This window comes from Salmo salar, chromosome 23, assembly GCF_965601325.2.
Source record: "Salmo salar chromosome 23, fSalSal1, whole genome shotgun sequence".
In the NCBI taxonomy this organism is placed as follows: Eukaryota; Metazoa; Chordata; class Actinopteri; order Salmoniformes; family Salmonidae; genus Salmo; species Salmo salar.
The window spans coordinates 45,359,866-45,377,979 of NC_138313.1; the positions used below are offsets into that span (position 1 = coordinate 45,359,866).

General features: G+C 42.3%; 2 protein-coding genes across 2 annotated transcripts in view; one reads left to right on the plus strand and one right to left on the minus strand.

The window, feature by feature from the left end:
- The window catches only part of LOC106584698 (dual oxidase 2), a 34,680-nt gene extending 22,048 nt beyond the window's left edge, over nucleotides 1–12,632 (minus strand). The window contains exons 1-13 of the mRNA XM_014170214.3: nucleotides 12,477–12,632; nucleotides 12,083–12,208; nucleotides 11,855–11,938; nucleotides 11,543–11,707; nucleotides 10,924–11,111; nucleotides 8,628–8,829; nucleotides 7,417–7,583; nucleotides 6,782–6,845; nucleotides 5,881–5,977; nucleotides 4,032–4,122; nucleotides 3,298–3,400; nucleotides 1,030–1,202; nucleotides 556–731 (exon numbers count right to left, since the gene is read on the minus strand). Coding sequence (XP_014025689.3) covers nucleotides 556–731; nucleotides 1,030–1,202; nucleotides 3,298–3,400; nucleotides 4,032–4,122; nucleotides 5,881–5,977; nucleotides 6,782–6,845; nucleotides 7,417–7,583; nucleotides 8,628–8,829; nucleotides 10,924–11,111; nucleotides 11,543–11,707; nucleotides 11,855–11,938; nucleotides 12,083–12,149 — 1,577 coding nt within the window. The 5' untranslated portion in view covers nucleotides 12,150–12,208; nucleotides 12,477–12,632. The remainder of the gene's footprint in view (nucleotides 1–555; nucleotides 732–1,029; nucleotides 1,203–3,297; nucleotides 3,401–4,031; nucleotides 4,123–5,880; nucleotides 5,978–6,781; nucleotides 6,846–7,416; nucleotides 7,584–8,627; nucleotides 8,830–10,923; nucleotides 11,112–11,542; nucleotides 11,708–11,854; nucleotides 11,939–12,082; nucleotides 12,209–12,476) is intronic.
- A 20-nt stretch (nucleotides 12,633–12,652) lies between these two features.
- Nucleotides 12,653–18,098, plus strand: LOC106584699 (dual oxidase maturation factor 1-like). The gene is made up of 8 exons (XM_014170215.3): nucleotides 12,653–12,802; nucleotides 13,545–13,712; nucleotides 14,043–14,100; nucleotides 14,338–14,472; nucleotides 15,488–15,695; nucleotides 16,012–16,229; nucleotides 16,510–16,703; nucleotides 17,121–18,098. Exons 2-8 carry the CDS (start codon nucleotides 13,566–13,568, stop codon nucleotides 17,178–17,180), a joined length of 1,020 nt encoding a protein of 339 aa, XP_014025690.1. The 5' UTR covers nucleotides 12,653–12,802; nucleotides 13,545–13,565; the 3' UTR covers nucleotides 17,181–18,098.
- The last annotated feature ends 16 nt before the right edge of the window (nucleotides 18,099–18,114 follow it).

Genomic DNA, 18,114 nt, shown 5'->3' on the forward strand with positions numbered 1-18,114 from the left:
TCATTTAGCAGACTCTCTTATTCAGAGCCACTTACAGTAGTGAGTCATTTAGCAGACTCTCTTATCCAGAGCCACTTACAGTAGTGAGTCATTTAGCAGACTCTCTTATCCAGAGCCACTTACAGTAGTGAGTCATTTAGCAGACTCTCTTATCCAGAGCCACTTACAGTTAGTGCATTCATCTTTAGATGGAGCTAGATGAGACAACCACATATCATAGTCGTAGTCAGTACATTTCAGCAAACTCAGTGCAAGTAGGAAAAGTTTGTATAAAAGGGTAAAGGTTAGGCTTCCAGACGTTTTCAGGAAGATGGGCAGGGACTGCTGTCCTAGCTTCAGGCGGGAAGCTGGTTCCACCATCGGGGTGCTGGGACAGAGAAGAGCTTTGGCATGGGCTGAGTGGGAGCTGACCTCCTTTTCAGAATGAACGAACGTGAGAAAGCCAGGAAATAAATCGAGGTTCAAATGACAGTAACAGTTTCATACGATTAATGAATGTATGTATGAGGTGTACATTTTACATGACATATTTACATATTTGACATTCCTTCCTACCCATTTTGTGTGTTCTCGAACCAGAAGCGGTCCCCGTTCCTGATGCGGTTCAACTGATCCAGTATGATAGAGGAGAAGACCTGACCAGGACCGTCCACAGACTCCAGGAGACCCCCAGGAAACAGCTCCAGTTTAGAGATATCCCCGTCATACAGGTCTGATAGGTCCCTGAATAACTAGAGATACAGAACGGGTAGAGATGGAATTGAGAGAGTATGGTAGATTATTCACTCTATTATAGGCTATTTGGCCAGTGGTTTGAGTCCCCACTCTTTGGCTCAACTCTCCCTGCCTGGTTACATTTATGTTTTAGTCATTTTGTGTGACGTATACCTATGTAAAACAACCACATACACTATCATGATCATTGGCAATTAAAATTTAAATGGTCAGTAGTACATAAGGATTTAATAACACATTCACATCACGTACATAAAGCATTTATAAGCAGTACGTAAGCAGTTCTGAACATACCTGTGGGTTGGTGATGTTGAGCTGTGGGTTTATGTCTCCCCACCTCCCCACAGGGGCCAGGCCCAGCCCCTCTCTGACCTGGTTGTAGCTGGGCAGGCCAAAGTCCCGGCCTCTCTGCACCGTCAGAGCAACCAGGTCTGACCGTGAGAAACGCAAAGGACCGTACATGTAGTCTGGTGGGTGGAGAAAAACCACTATCAGTAACATTTAAATCATGTATTATTGTTGTATTGAGAACACACCTTTCTTAAAGTCAACAGGTATAATGCATTATGATGTGGTTGTTATGCATCATTATGTGGTTGTAATGCATTATAATGTGGTTGTTATGCATTATGATGTGGTTGTAATGCATTATGATGTGGTTGTTATGCATTATGATGTGGTTGTTATGCATTATGATGTGGTTGTAATGCATTATGATGTGGTTGTTATTCATTATGATGTGGTTGTTATGCATTATGATGTGGTTGTTATGCATTATGATGTGGTTGTTATGCATTATGATGTGGTTGTTATTCATTATGATGTGGTTGTTATGCATTATGATGTGGTTGTAATGCATTATGATGTGGTTGTTATTCATTATGATGTGGTTGTTATGCATTATGATGTGGTTGTTATGCATTATGATGTGGTTGTTATGCATCATTATGTGGTTGTAATGCATTATAATGTGGTTGTTATGCATTATGATGTGGTTGTTATGCATTATGATGTGGTTGTAATGCATTATGATGTGGTTGTTATGCATTATGATGTGGTTGTTATTCATTATGATGTGGTTGTTATGCATTATGATGTGGTTGTAATGCATTATGATGTGGTTGTTATGCATTATGATGTGGTTGTTATGCATTATGATGTGGTTGTTATGCCTTATAATGTGGTTATAATGCATTATAATGTGGTTGTTATGCATCATTATGTGGTTGTAATGCATTATAATGTGGTTGTTATGCATTATGATGTGGTTGTTATGCATTATTATGTGGTTGTTATGCATTATGATGTGGTTGTAATGCATTATGATGTGGTTGTTATTCATTATGATGTGGTTGTTATGCATTATGATGTGGTTGTTATGCATTATAATGTGGTTATAATGCATTATAATGTGGTTGTTATGCATCATTATGTGGTTGTAATGCATTATAATGTGGTTGTTATGCATTATGATGTGGTTGTTATGCATTATTATGTGGTTGTTATGCATTATGATGTGGTTGTAATGCATTATGATGTGGTTGTTATGCATTATGATGTGGTTGTTATGCATTATGATGTGGTTGTAATGCATTATGATGTGGTTGTTATGCATTATGATGTGGTTGTTATGCATTATGATGTGGTTGTTATGCATTATGATGTGGTTGTTATGCATCATTATGTGGTTGTAATGCATTATAATGTGGTTATAATGCATTATGATGTGGTTGTTATGCATTATGATGTGGTTGTTATGCATTATAATGTGGTTATAATGCATTATGATGTGGTTGTAATGCATTATGATGTGGTTGTTATGCATTATGATGTGGTTGTTATGCATTATAATGTGGTTGTAATGCATTATAATATGGTTGTAATGCATTATGATGTGGTTGTTATGCATTATGATGTGGTTGTAATGCATTATAAGGTGGTTGTTATGCATTATGATGTGGTTGTTATGCATTATGATGTGGTTGTAATGCATTATAATGTGGTTGTTATGCATTATAATGTGGTTGTTATGCATTATAATGTGGTTGTTATGCATTATGATGTGGTTGTTATGCATTATGATGTGGTTGTTATGCATTATGATGTGGTTGTTATGCATTATGATGTGGTTGTAATGCATTATAATGTGGTTGTTATGCATTATAATGTGGTTGTTATGCATTATGATGTGGTTGTTATGCATTATGATGTGGTTGTAATGCATTATAATGTGGTTGTAATGCATTATGATGTGGTTGTTATGCATTATGATGTGGTTGTTATGCATTATGATGTGGTTGTAATGCATTATGATGTGGTTATGCATTATGATGTGGTTGTAATGCATTATGATGTGGTTGTTATGCATTATGATGTGGTTGTAATGCATTATAAGACTTTTCATAAGCAACTACTTGTCCTCTTCATGTTTGAAGGCCTACATAAAGCACGGCCATCCCTCCACTGACCCTCTAAAGCAGAAGTGAGAGGTCTCTGCCTTATGATCAGTAGACACAAAGTATTCTGAAAATATATGATGATGATGATGTGATGGAAATTGACCTCTTAAGTCCTCCACAACCATGTTGTCCTCTCTCTCTGCGATCTGAGAGGCCATGCCCATAATCAGATGGTCTATGTCCTGGCCTGACTTCAGGTTGGGGTTCTACAACAGACAATCAGAGAGTTTTGTTTGAAACATGTCATTCAGTTTCTCTAATAGAAATGCTGTCTTGCCACCTCCTATGGCTGTTGGCTATACGGATCTAAGACCAGTCTACATGGAGGCTATACACAGATCTGAAACCAGTCTACATGGAGGCTATATACAGATATGAGACCAGTCTACATGGAGGCTATACAGATCTGAGACCAGTCTACATGGAGGTTATATACAGATCTGAGACCAGTCTACATGGAGGCTATATACAGATATGAGACCAGTCTACATGGAGACTATACAGATCTGAGACCAGTCTACATGGAGACTATACAGATCTGAGACCAGTCTACATGGAGGCTATATACAGATCTGAGACCAGTCTACATGGAGGCTATACAGATCTGAGACCAGTCTACATGGAGGCTATACAGATCTGAGACCAGTCTACATGGAGGCTATACAGATCTGAGACCAGTCTACATGGAGTCTATACAGATCTGAGACCAGTCTACATGGAGGCTATACAGATCTGAGACCAGTCTACATGGAGGCTATACAGATCTGAGACCAGTCTACATGGAGGCTATACAGATCTGAGACCAGTCTACATGGAGGTTACATGGCATATTTTTACCTGACGGTTCCAGAAGCTGTTACACATGCGAATGGCTGAGGACGTGCTTCCATCGATGTTGACAACCTTCTGAAAGTGGCAAGTTCTGTTTCTGTAGCCAAAAGAAGGTATGAAAAATTAATGATGACACAAATTACATGCAGCTGTTGAAATATGAATGCTGACACAAACACTGCATTTGGGACCATGTTTTTTAGTACATAACAACAAACCGGCCCCAAAAGAGCCTTATAGAGATATTTACTCTGCTAGCAATAGTGTACAGTGTTGAATTGAAGGGGTAGCCTGGTGGAACCATACAATACAAGTGTTTTAATAGCCTGTTGAATGCAGCATGATAGCCTGATAACTCTACCCTCCTGTAGGTTTACACTCTGACCCTGTTCCTGGAGAGATACCCTCCTGTAGGTTTACACTCTGACCCTGTTCCTGGAGAGATACCCTCCTGTAGGTTTACACTCTGACTCTGTTCCTGGAGAGATACCCTCCTGTAGGTTTACACTCTGACTCTGTTCCTGGAGAGCTACCCTCCTGTAGGTTTACACTCTGACCCTGTTCCTGGAGAGATACCCTCCTGTAGGTTTACACTCTGACCCTGTTCCTGGAGAGATTCCCTCCTGTAGGTTTACACTCTGACCCTGTTCCTGGAGAGATACCCTCCTGTAGGTTTACACTCTGACTCTGTTCCTGGAGAGCTACCCTCCTGTAGGTTTACACTCTGACCCTGTTCCTGGAGAGATACCCTCCTGTAGGTTTACACTCCTACTCTGTTCCTGGAGAGCTACCCTCCTGTAGGTTTACACTCCTACTCTGTTCCTGGAGAGCTACCCTCCTGTAGGTTTACACTCTGACCCTGTTCCTGGAGAGCTACCCTCCTGTAGGTTTACACTCCTACTCTGTTCCTGGAGAGCTACCCTCCTGCAAGTTTTCACCCCAACCCTGTTCCTGGAGAGATACCCTCCTGTAGGTTTTAACTCTGACCCTGTTCCTGGAGAGATACCCTCCTGTAGGTTTACACTCCTACTCTGTTCCTGGAGAGCTACCCTCCTGCAAGTTTTCACCCCAACCCCAGTCCATGGAGAGCTACCCTCCTGCAAGTTTTCACCCCAACCCTGTTCCTGGAGATACCCTCCTGTAGGTTTTAACTCTGACCCTGTTCCTGGAGAGATACCCTCCTGTAGGTTTTCGCTCCAACCCCAGTTCTAACTAACCTGATTCAGCTTATAAACCATCTAATTAGTAGAATCAGGCGTGCTAGATTAGGATCGGAGTGTGAACCTACAGGAGGGTATCTCTCCAGGGTCAGAGTGTAAACTTACAGGAGGGTATCTCTCCAGGGTCAGAGTGTAAACCTACAGGAGGGTATCTCTCCAGGGTCAGAGTGTAAACCTACAGGAGGGTATCTCTCCAGGAACAGGGTCAGAGTGCAAACCTACAGGAGGGTAGCTCTCCAGGAACAGGGTCGGAGTGTAAACCTACAGGAGGGTATCTCTCCAGGAACAGAGTCAGAGTGTAAACCTACAGGAGGGTATCTCTCCAGGAACAGAGTCAGAGTGTAAACCTACAGGAGGGTATCTCCAGGAACAGAGTCAGAGTGTAAACCTACAGGAGGGTTTTTCTCCAGGAACAGAGTCAGAGTGTAAACCTACAGGAGGGTAGCTCTCCAGGAACAGAGTCAGAGTGTAAACCTACAGGAGGGTATCTCTCCAGGAACAGGGTCAGAGTGTAAACCTACAGGAGGGTATCTCTCCAGGAACAGAGTCAGAGTGTAAACCTACAGGAGGGAATCTCTCCAGGAACAGGGTTGAAGAGGGGCCTGCTCCAGACAGTGGAGGCTAGTCATCAGTACCTCATATAAACACCAGGTGGGGCCATCGTGGTGGCAAAGCGGATGGCAGCAGCCTGGAACTCAGGTGAGATCCCTGGATCCACAAACTTCTGGTAGCCTGCAGGAGACAAGACAGACAGAGAACAATGACACGGGATGTAATACTGTTAAACTGCTCTAAAATGGAAGAGATGGAGTCTCCAAAACCATTGTCATAGGTGCAGCATGTATGTGTCTGCCCACTGTACAGGAAGCATTTTTTAACATTGTGAAAGATTACAGGGAAAGGAATACTACTAAGGGGCGGCAGGTAGCCTAGTGGTTAGAGCGTTGGGCCAGTAACCGAAAGGTAGCTGGATTGAATCCCTGAGCTGACAAGGTAAAAATCTGTTGTTCTGCACCTGAACAAGGCAGTTAACCCACTGTTCCCTGGTAGGCTGTCATTGTAAATAAGAATTTGTTCATAACTGACTTGCCTAGTTAAATTAAGGTTCAATTTAAACCTCCATATGATTTATTAAGAGAAAATAACATAATGTGACTTTCTTCTTCTGGTTGCTGACCCCTGTGTGCGTGCATGTGGTTGAGTGTGTGTGTGTGTGTGTGTGTGTGTGTGTGTGTGTGTGTGTGTGTGTGGTGTGTGTGTGTGTGTGTGTGTGTGTGTGTGTGTGTGTGTGTGTGTGTGTGTGTGTGTGTGTGTGTGGAGCATCGGTCTCTGAGTGTTTCCTTTCTGACACAGCACATATTTACACAATACCACTAGAGGTAACAACTCTGTCTTGTGATCAGCTTGACCCTGCCCCCCCCCCCCCCCCTCCACACAGTCACTTTCTCCCTCTCCCTCTCTCTCTCCCTCCCTCCCTCCCTCCCCCTCTCTCTCTCCCTCCCTCCCTCCCTCTCTCTCTCTCTCTCTCTCTCTTACCCTGGTATGGAGGCATTGTCTTCTCCCCCAGGAATCCAGGCAGCCATTCGTAGAAGGCAATATTCTGTAAAAAAAAACAACAATATTATTCATTTTACTTGTCAAGTGTTTGTCAATACACAGGATAATTACATTGGTGCTAAACCAGAAGGAATAAGAGGTGACACAGTCACACAGACACCCTCAACTAATACCATTTAATCCAGTCACACAGACACCCTCCACTAATACCATTTAATCCAGTCACACAGACACCCTCAACTAATACCATTTAATCCAGTCACACAGACACCCTCCACTAATACCATTTAATCCAGTCACACAGACACCCTCAACTAATACCATTTAATCCAGTCACACAGACACCCTCCACTAATACCATTTAATCCAGTCACACAGACACCCTCCACTAATACCATTTAATCCAGTCACACAGACACCCTCCACTAATACCATTTAATCCAGTCACACAGACACCCTCCACTAATACCATTTAATCCAGAAACCCACGACCACCTGGCATTGATGTAACTAACAACACTCTTCCCTGGTCATGTGACATGCTATATTACTGTAAATAACCACTAAATGACCAGCTATGTGTTGGTTGGATTACAGCAGACTTTTCCTAGTACCTGGAACGTGGCGACCACGGTCTTCCTGGCGTTTTGAAACAGGTCTTCGTCCGACCACGACGAGTGTTTCTCACTAAGCTGGGAGGCGATGTAATTGTGGTAGCGAAACCACACGATCCCCTCGGCCATGGTGAACACATTCTCGTTGCCCCAGGCGTTACCCAACTCTGGAGGGTGGAAACGAAGAAACAAAAAGGGTTTACTCTGGCTGCATGTTTGGCTGTTGAACTGCAGTATCGACTGTATGACAGGGTTGGGGTCATTTCCATTTGAAATCAGTCAATTCAGGAAGTAAACTGAAATTCCAGTAATTGACTGAGTAGAAACTGAACCCAACCCTGGTATATAAATGTTTATAAGCAGTATTAACTGTCCTGAGAATAAAGTATTTTCAGTGATTCTTTAGATGTGCCGATATCTTTTTCTCTCTGACCTCCTTAAAGGGGTTGATATCTTTATAAGTTATTACTCAATGTTTCTGAGCATATCTTCGTAGACTTTAGCTGTGCCAAGGCATGAATATAATGGACTCACACCCAACTGATCAGGAGCAGGAAGTTTTACACAGCTTGATCATATCTAGTTCTTGTGTCAATATCTTTATATCCATTAACAGTTTTGTATTTTGTTTTGTATTTCCTTATTGTATTCTTCGTCATTAGTGAAGTGTCTTGCCAGATCAACTGGCATTATGTAGCTTTACTGTGCAAGTCCATTGTCACGGACTACTGGGATTGTGGAGTAACTGATTACATGATGTATAATCAGCTACATGTTATCTGATTACATTAAATAAAATCAACTTTAATCAGTTACATTACCAGCCAAAATATCATGAAAAAAACCCACATGATTACTTCTTGGATTTCTTTTAAATTCAGAAAGGATTGTTTGTTAAAATGTTTTAAAATACATTATGACACCTTTCTGTTTTCTCAATGACATTCAGATCAGCATCGAAAAAAGGTGCACGTTTATATTTGTTCCACCTGAGCGAGTCTGACCACAAGTTAAGAGACCACTATGACAACACACCAAATGTGTTTCATTGATCTTTTTTTGTCTTATTCTAATACCTCTTAAGGGGAATGTAATCCAAAAGTAAAAGTAATCAGATTACATTACTGAGTTTTGGGTAATCAAGAAGAAGATGAAGAAGAAGATGAAGAAGAAGATGAAGAAGCAGAAGAAGACAACGAGCATCTACTCACCATAGAGTCCCTCAGGTCCATGCTGACCAGTGGAGGGATCAGCAGCACTCCACATGAGGCTAGTGCTCCCGCTCCTCTTGGGCATGTCCAACTGCTCCCCCGAGGCTAGGAGACCTCCAGAGAAACTCCTCAGGGCGTCAGACCAGGAACTAGATGGGCCGTAGATAGAGCTGCCGTCCAGCCATGCTGTCACCAGGTTCACCTACGTAACATGACATGACATAGCGACGCTATCACCAGGTTCACCTACATAACATGACATGACATAGCCACACTGTCACCAGGTTCACCTAACAACATGACATAGCCACGCTATCACCAGGTTCACCTACATGACATGACATAGCCATGCAGTCACCGGGTTCACCTACATAACATGACATGACATAGCCACACTGTCACCAGGTTCACCTACATAACATGACATAGCCACACTGTCACCAGGTTCACCTACATAACACAACATAGCCACGCAGTCACCGGGTTCACCTACATAACATAACATGACATGACATGTTTCACCTAATAACATGACATGACATGACATAGCCACACTGTCACCAGGTTCACCTACATAACATGACATAACATGACATAGACACACTGTCACCAGATTCACCTACATAAAATGACATAACATGACATAGCCACACTGTCAATAGGTTCACCTACATAACATGACATAACATGACATAGCCACGCTGTCACCAGGTTCACCTAATAACATAACATAGCCACACAGTCACTGGGTTCACCTACATAACATGACATAACATGACATAGCCACTTCACCAGGATCACCTTTATGAAACATGACATGACTTAACATGACATAGCCATACAGTCACCAGGTTCACCTACAGGTGTTATGATAAAATTGATGTAATTTTGGATTTATTACTTGATTATTATGCCCGACAGATGTCCAACAGACTGACCATGTAATCACTGAAATATGACCAACTGGTCTTACCTTGTGGCATTATGCTCCTGTCTGGCTCAGTTCATAAGGACATTGCACTAACAATGCCAAGATAGTGGGTTCAACGAATGTATAAACTCATTAAGCATCTGTTATAGTACCTGTCTGTCTGTTATAGTACCTGTCTGTCTGTTATAGTACCTGTCTGTTATAGTACCTGTCTGTCTGTTATAGTACCTGTCTGTTATAGTACCTGTCTGTCTGTTATAGTACCTGTCTGTCTGTTATAGTACCTGTCTGTTATAGTACCTGTCTGTCTGTTATTGTATCTGTCTGTTATAGTACCTGTCTGTCTGTTATACTACCTGTCTGTCTGTTATAGTACCTGTCTGTTATAGTACCTGTCTGTCTGTTATTGTATCTGTCTGTTATAGTACCTGTCTGTCTGTTATACTACCTGTCTGTCTGTTATAGTACCTGTCTGTTATGGTACCTGTCTGTTATAGTACCTGTCTGTCTGTTACAGTACTTGTCTGTCTGTTATAGTACCTGTCTGTTATAGTACCTGTCTGTTATAGTACCTGTCTGTCTGTTATAGTATCTGTCTGTTATAGTACCTGTCTGTCTGTTATAGTACCTGTCTGTTATAGTACCTGTCTGTTATAGTACCTGTCTGTCTGTTATAGTACCTGTCTGTTATAGTACCTGTCTGTTATAGTACCTGTCTGTCTGTTACAGTACCTGTCTGTTATAGTACCTGTCTGTTATAGTACCTGTCTGTTAAAGTACCTGTCTGTCTGTTATAGTACCTGTCTGTTAAAGTACCTGTCTGTTATAGTACCTGTCTGTCTGTTATAGTACCTGTCTGTTAAAGTACCTGTCTGTCTGTTATAGTACCTGTCTGTTAAAGTACCTGTCTGTTATAGTACCTGTCTGTCTGTTATAGTACCTGTCTGTTACAGTACCTGTCTGTTATAGTACCTGTCTGTTATAGTACCTGTCTGTCTGTTACAGTACCTGTCTGTTATAGTACCTGTCTGTTAAAGTACCTGTCTGTCTGTTATAGTACCTGTCTGTTAAAGTACCTGTCTGTTATAGTACCTGTCTGTCTGTTATAGTACCTGTCTGTTAAAGTACCTGTCTGTTATAGTACCTGTCTGTCTGTTATAGTACCTGTCTGTTAAAGTACCTGTCTGTTATAGTACCTGTCTGTTATAGTACCTGTCTGTTATAGTACCTGTCTGTTAAAGTAACCTATTTCCTGTGGATATTACCTGTGTGTGGGGGCTATTACCTGTGTGTGGGGGCTATTACCTGTGTGCGGGGGTTATTACCTGTGTGGGGGGGTTATTACCTGTGTGCGGGGGTTATTACCTGTGTGCGGGGGTTATTGGGGCTCTGGCTGGAGTGTTTGTCCCAGGGCCCCCTCTGGAAGGGCAGCAGGACCCGGCCAGCACGGTGGGGGTCAAAGACTGGGTCTCCCTCTGGGACGGGGATGTACATGAACTCAGGGGGACAGCCAGGAGGACGGGAGTCTAGCATCTCAAACATTACATGGTAACCTTCACAGACAGAGGAGACAGAGAAACACAATGACATTTACAAGACACATAAAGGGTCATTATGTGCTTATAACAAGTTATATGGATCTCAAACATGACATGGTACCCTGAACAGGCAATGGAGAAATATACTTATATAACATTTGACTTAAAGCCTGCTGCAGCTATAATGCTGTATAACTTGTATTTTATAATGAGGCTGTTATTTAGTCTGGATCATTATAAAATGGTAATAAGACATTATTATAGAATCTCAAAGGGGGTCGTACATATTTAAAATGTGTTAGAATCATCTTACTATGCATTATTATAATCGGGTGACTATGGCAACCTCACCTCAATTATTTAGGTTCATTTCATAATGCAATTTTTTTTTAAACAATACCTCCTGAATGTCATTATACCATAGTGAACAATAAACATTGACTTACCGAAGAACACAGAGAGTACGGTCTGGTTGTGTGCGGAGGGCAGGCCCGAGTGGCCCCTGGCCGTCACATCGCTGAGTTTGCGCGGGTTGGGGAGCTGTGGTTCCTGCAGAGGCTGGAGCACCCCGTCAGAGTAACGCGCGGGCAGCAGTCGCACCAGGGGGGAACCTGCACCCGCACACACTTCCGTGAGTTCCATCATCTAGCAACAATGCAACTTATGGTTTTCTATAATCGCATCCTATATCTTTAAATATTCATATTTCAAATGGTTTATATTGTCAGTTATATTGTCAGATTTTGTGAGAAACTTACCAACAGCTCCTCGACTGTGATAGGCTAAATTGTTATACCAGCCGTCATATCGTTGGACTTCCCAGGTGACTTTAGACTGAGCATCTAAACAGGTGGATTTATAGATAGACACTTTCAGTATGGTACTCAAATTGAGGACTTTTTTTATCAAACTTATTTATCAAGATGAGATATTTTCCGTGGGTTTTAACCGAATAATTTAAAGTAACTAGTTACAGGGCTACTTACGTTCAACGATAAGGGCAAGCACTGCCAGCGCTGTCAAGATACTCCAGATCGGTTTACGCAAATCCATTGATGCGAGAGATGCAACTGCATGCACTCTGAGCCAGTCAAGAGTCTAGTCGAGGAGCACTTGTGTGGAAAGGCCAGGGTAAGGTAGGAAAACACTGGGCTAAATCTTTACATAAAATAATCTTTACCTCGCATTTTAGTTTTGATTGGTAATGTGTAAAATCAATGTGGGTATCAGTGCTTCATAAATTAAATTGTCACTCTAACGTAGAGAAGAAGTGTGTTGGTTGGAAGCGATAACGAATCCTTTAATTAAACAAGAAGAGGACAATTGGTTGATTGACTCTAAAAAGCCTATTTTGAATAGACAGATAAGTTTGTTACTTACCCTAATTGTTGTCGATGAAATGTCACGCGCACTGAAGAATCAGAACAATAAAAAAATGTAGTTGATAGCCATACAATATAGCCTATTGCTACAGAGAAGGATAGTCTACAGTGTCGATGACCCAAGTTCTTACAAATGACTGACACATGCGTTTCCTTGATGGACTGGTCATCACCAGTTAACACACCCCTTATTCTAAAGAATACCAATAAATTCATCCTTAAAGATAAACAAAAGACATAGACTATAAAAGAGAAGTCTGTCGCCTTCGTGCGTTACATTCGTTCTTTTCTTGATCTGCTCTAGTAACTTTTATACACTTAAAGGTGAGTATTATTTTAAGCATATATATTTAGCATTATGCAGGGTAGCCTAGTGGTTCGAGCGTTGGACTAGTAACCGGAAGGTTGTAAGATCGAATCCCCGAGCCGACAAGGTAAAAATCTGTCGTTCTGCCCCTGAACAAGGCAGTTAACCCACTGTTCCTAGGCTGTCATTGAAAATAAGAATTTGTTCTTAACTGACCTGCCTAGTTAAATAAAGGTAAAAATATATATCGCACACTGGCATGTTTGTATGGTTCCGAGGTATATAGAATAGTTTTTTGGTTTTTTGTTGTTGTGTGTGTTTGCTTTGCTATTTGTTTGTTGCTTCCAAAACGAGTCGAGTTTGAGATGGGTTGGTCTTTGTCCTTGTAGTTTGCCAGGGAGGGTAAACTTGAGTGCAAGAGTATCCACTTACTGTACCCATTGACTGTACTGTACCTGACACTGTTTAGTTTGCATGTGCTTTCAATCTCAACAGTGGTTTCTTAAGGCACTTTGTATTTTACAATAATTTAAAAAAAATGTATGTTGAATTAAAAATCCAGAAAACAGTCAAATTCATTTGATAATTGAAACAATTCATATTTTTACTTAAAAAGTTTCACTTTTTAAATGATGTAACATTCTCATTCCTCAGTGTACAGTATGTAAGGAACGGATGTGCTAATCTCTGGATCTTTAGACAGTAACTGAGACACCCTGCTCTCCACACTGTCCCTTCTGTCACGCTGTCTGCTCTCAGCCCCGGAGATCCTGAGGAAAGATGACTTTCTACGATGGCATTTACCCATTCTACCCCCTACAAAGAACCTCCTTTATCTTCAGCACCCACCTCCTCACCATTATCCTGGTCTTCCTGGTCCTCACGGTCAGCTTCCTTCTTATTCTGCCAGGTATCAGAGGCAAGTCGGTGAGTATAATGAACTGGTGCAACCCTAACTATGGATTCATTCATATTAATGCCGACAGAAGTGGAATCTTCAGATTCCATTCATCTTCAGATTCCATTCATCTTCAGATTCCATTTCTGTTGGCGCTAATATGAGTACAACATTATGACGTCATACAAAATTGTAGATAATACAATTTCTCAATGTAAAAATGCATATTTAAACATATTATTTACCCTCGGAATGTGATTGAGATAAACTGGATTAATAAACCTGAGTTAAGAATTTATGGATGTGAGATCTGTCAGTAAGTCACCCCCCCCCCCCCCCTCCTCCTCTCTCTCTTCTAGAGACTTTTCTGGATGCTCAGAATCATCATCAGTTTATTCATAGGCATTGTGATAGTGGGTAAGTACCTATAACTGGAAATTGATAGACATTTCCACGTCACATGACATCTATTGCAACACGTCAAATGACTGGCAGTCATTGGATTCAAATCTTCTTATCTTATTGCCCTAATAAAAAGACCGATTCTGATAGATTGAGAGGATGTTGATTATTTCACACGTCCATAACGGCTAACTGTTTGTTTACTATTATGTCTGTAAGTGTGTCATCTCATCTCATTTCATATCATCTCAGCACTGAATTTCACCAGTGACTGGGCTGAGGCCAGAACCACCACCAACACCACCTACAAGTCCTTCAGCAGCGAGGAGGTGAACGCTGAACTGGGACTGCACATAGGACTGTATGGTATTAACATTACTTTAAAAGGTAAGCCCGTACAATTAAAACGTAATATTATTATTTATTTGTTTACAGTATTACACCTGTATATATTACATATGTCCTTTTCTGCAGCGTTGAATGTTCTGTATATGTTACCTGGGGTGTAATCTCTCGTCGACAGACGCACCTAACATAACTGGTATCGTAGTGTCTGTCAAGAGACAACGCAATTCCGCAAGATTATTGTTCTGGGTTTTCTGTGACTGCCTAAGGATAATATTGAATACAGCTACTATAACCCTTTAAGTCATCTTATATTTGATAGCATTCCACTGTTTTTTACTGTCATGCATTTGAATATGGAGTACATGAAGAAAGACGGACACAAGGCTAAAGTTTTGATACAGTATGTGACACATAGGGTTGTTATGGTGATCCTTCCCTGTGGCTCAGTTGGTAGAGCACGGTGTTTGCAACACCAGGGTTGTGGCGTTTGATTCCCACGGGGGGCCAGTACAAAAAAAAAATGTATGAAATGTATTCACTACTGTAAGTCGCTCTGGATAAGAGCGTCTGATAAATGACGTAAAATGTGATCCTGACCCTGCCACACCGGGGTGATGATCACAAGTCATGTAACTTGTAATATGTGTTATGTGAATTAATATATTTTTTTGTTTTCGTGTCAAATCGCCATTTGACGACCCATCCCTTAAGGCAGGGGAGGGCAACTCCCTTCCTTCAAGGGCCTGATAGGTGTCAGACCCCCCCCCCCCCCAGCCCTAGCAAACACACCTGATTTAAACTAATTGCATTTTTGACTGAAGATCATGATTAGGTGATTATTGGAGTCAGGTGTGTTAGCTGGAGCTGGGGAAAAACTGTGACACCAATCAGGCCCTGCCGAAGACTGGAATTCCCCACCCCCCAATCCATTAAGGGATTCATTGACACATTAAACAAACATCACAATGATTCTTACAAGGATTCTTACAAGGATTCTTACAAGTGCATGGATTATAACCGCCATTGTCCTCTATGGTCCACTCTGTCCCTCCAGGGAATCCTGTGAATCAACTCAACGAGACCATCAACTACAACGAGATGTTTGCGTGGAAAGACACCATCGATGAGGAGTACGGGGAGGCCTTAGAGAGAGGTCTACCTAACCCCATCCTCTATATCGCTGAGAAGTTTACCCTCAACAACCCATGTGGCCTCATCTACCAGTATAGATACTCTGGGCGCTATGCCTCGGCCACCCTCTGGTAAGATTAGCCATATAAAAAGAAATAGTTCTGTGAGACAACCGGTCTCAATCTAAACATATATACCTGTAGATGTTTTCAGTGAGACATTGCTCCTCAAACTATGAGTCAGAATTCGAAGGAAGTGGATATTTGACCACCAGGTATCCAGAGGTTAAGGTTAGGCATTGGGATCGAAAATGGTCGCGACCCCTAGTTTGGAAAACGCCAGGGTAAGGGTTAAGGTTAGGCAATAGATTAACAAACCGCCATTGAGAACGGTACAAATTCTGCCGGCTGTACATACACATATACCAAATTTAACTCGCCTCCCCAGGACAGCGTTCTGCTGCTGGCTGGTAGCCAACGTGCTGTTCTCCATGCCTGTCATCCTGTACGCCGGCTACATGATGGTGGCCACCGCCGCTTTCATCTTCTTCTCCATGGCCTCCTTCTCCACCATCATGAACCTGCCTACCTGTCTGTTCACCATAGGCACCTCTGAAGCCTTCCAGACAGAGTACAGCGGTTCTTTCTGGCTGGCGCTGGCCACAGGTAAGGAAAGGTTCACCAGAGCCCAAGGCTCTTTCCTCAATTCATCTTTCCTCAATTCCTTTGTGTCCTCTCTCCTAGCCTCCATCTCAAAAATGCATTGGAAGTGAAGGTTTGAGGGAAAGGGACCTTGGACCTTCTCCAAATGTGCGTTTTGAGAAGGAGGTGAGGAGAAAGGACGCTAGGATCAAGGAAAGATGAATTGAGAAAGATCCCAGTTATCCACACCAATGACAACATTTAACGAAAATGTTGCTTAAAAGGCATCCATCTTGTTTTCCAGGTGTGCTGTGTTTAATCATTGGAGTCCTGGTGGTTCTGTTGGACTGTCTGATCCCTGGGAAGATACGAGAGGCCTTCAGTGTCGGGGTGGACAACGACGAAGATGAGGATGTTTATTTTGGAGAGGGATACCTGAACTCCAACTTCCTGGCAGGAGTAACCACCACACCTTTGACAACCTTAGTACTTCCTACAGTAAGTCTCTGTCAGTTTAATGAGATGAAGTACTGTAGGTCCAGTGTGATCTCTCACAATCATCATCACTAGCTCTGGTCCAGGGTGATCTCTCACGATCATCATCACTAGCTCTGGTCCAGGATGAGCTCTCACGATCATCATCACTAGCTCTGGTCCAGGGTGAGCACTCACGATCGTCATCACTATCTCTGGTCCAGGGTGATCTCTCACGATCATGATCACTATCTCTGGTCCAGGGTGATCTCTCCCGATCATGATCACTAGTCTATTAAAGTCTATGACATTCATTTTGGCTATCTTCTCAAAAAGAACAGCATTTATTTTCCAACTCTGCTACATAAGTACAGTAATAGGGAATAGTAATTATTGATTTAACTGTAAATAATGTTATTTTCTTCTTCTTATGTGTTCCAGGATGAAATTCGGAATGTCAGCCGCCAACCATCACTCCAGGAGCTGTCAGTCAGAATGTAACGGAGTCGGATTTATAACCTCCTATCCCCTGCTTGAAATGTCTCCACCCGCGCTATCGAATCGCTAGCTTTTTGGCAGCGTAGTTGGCTAAGACGTTGTCAAGGAGGGGGGTCAAGTGTGTTTGCGGGTCAGAGGTCCCAGGTTCTAGGTGTGAGCTGGATGGGGAGGAAGTGGTATGGTTAAGCTAGCACGGTGATGGAGGAAGTGGTATGGCTACGCTAGCATGGTGAGGGAGGAAGTGGTATGGCTACGCTAGCACAGTGAGCTAGGAAGTGGTATGGCTAAGCTAGCACGGTGAGGGAGGAAGTGGTATGGCTAAGCTAGCATGGTGAGGGAGTGGTATGGATTCGCTAGCACGGTGAGCTAGGAAGTGGTATGGCTGAGCTAGCACGGTGAGAGAGGAAGTGGTATTGCTAAGCTAGCACGGTGAGCTAGGAAGTGGTATGGCTAAGCTAGCACGGTGAGCTAGGAAGTGGTATGGCTAAGCTAGCGGTGAGGGAGGAAGTGGTATGGCTAAGCTAGCACGGTGAGGAAGTGGTATGGCTAAGCTAGCACAGTGAGGAAAAGGTATGGCTAAGCTAGCACGGTGAGGGAGGCTAGCACTATCACATGCACAGTGACATCCGTGTCTGTCACGTCAAACAATATTATCTCAACTTGAAAATCAATTATCATTGCAGTTACCAAGAAAAATGTGTTTAACTTTGTGAATTAGTTGTGAATATCTCTGGGAGTCCTTTAGACCTACTGTACAATATATTTAGTTATATAAATCATGTATATACGTATAATGTGTTAATGCCATAATTGGTTAATATGTACTATATAAGTGTTGTATCTGTGCCATTTGTCATGTTCCAATAGTGTAACAAAAATTAAACAAACGTGTGAGATTCACATACTTCCTTTTAATGGACATCGTTGAGTCGGGTAT

Coding starts and splice junctions, on each gene's coding strand:
- LOC106584699 (XM_014170215.3), top strand. CDS start 13,566: ATGACTTTCTACGATGGCATTTACCCATTCTACCCCCTACAAAGAACC. Junction 14,101..14,337: donor CATAGGCATTGTGATAGTGG/GTAAGTACCTAT, acceptor ATATCATCTCAG/CACTGAATTTCACCAGTGAC. Junction 14,473..15,487: donor TATTAACATTACTTTAAAAG/GTAAGCCCGTAC, acceptor CTGTCCCTCCAG/GGAATCCTGTGAATCAACTC.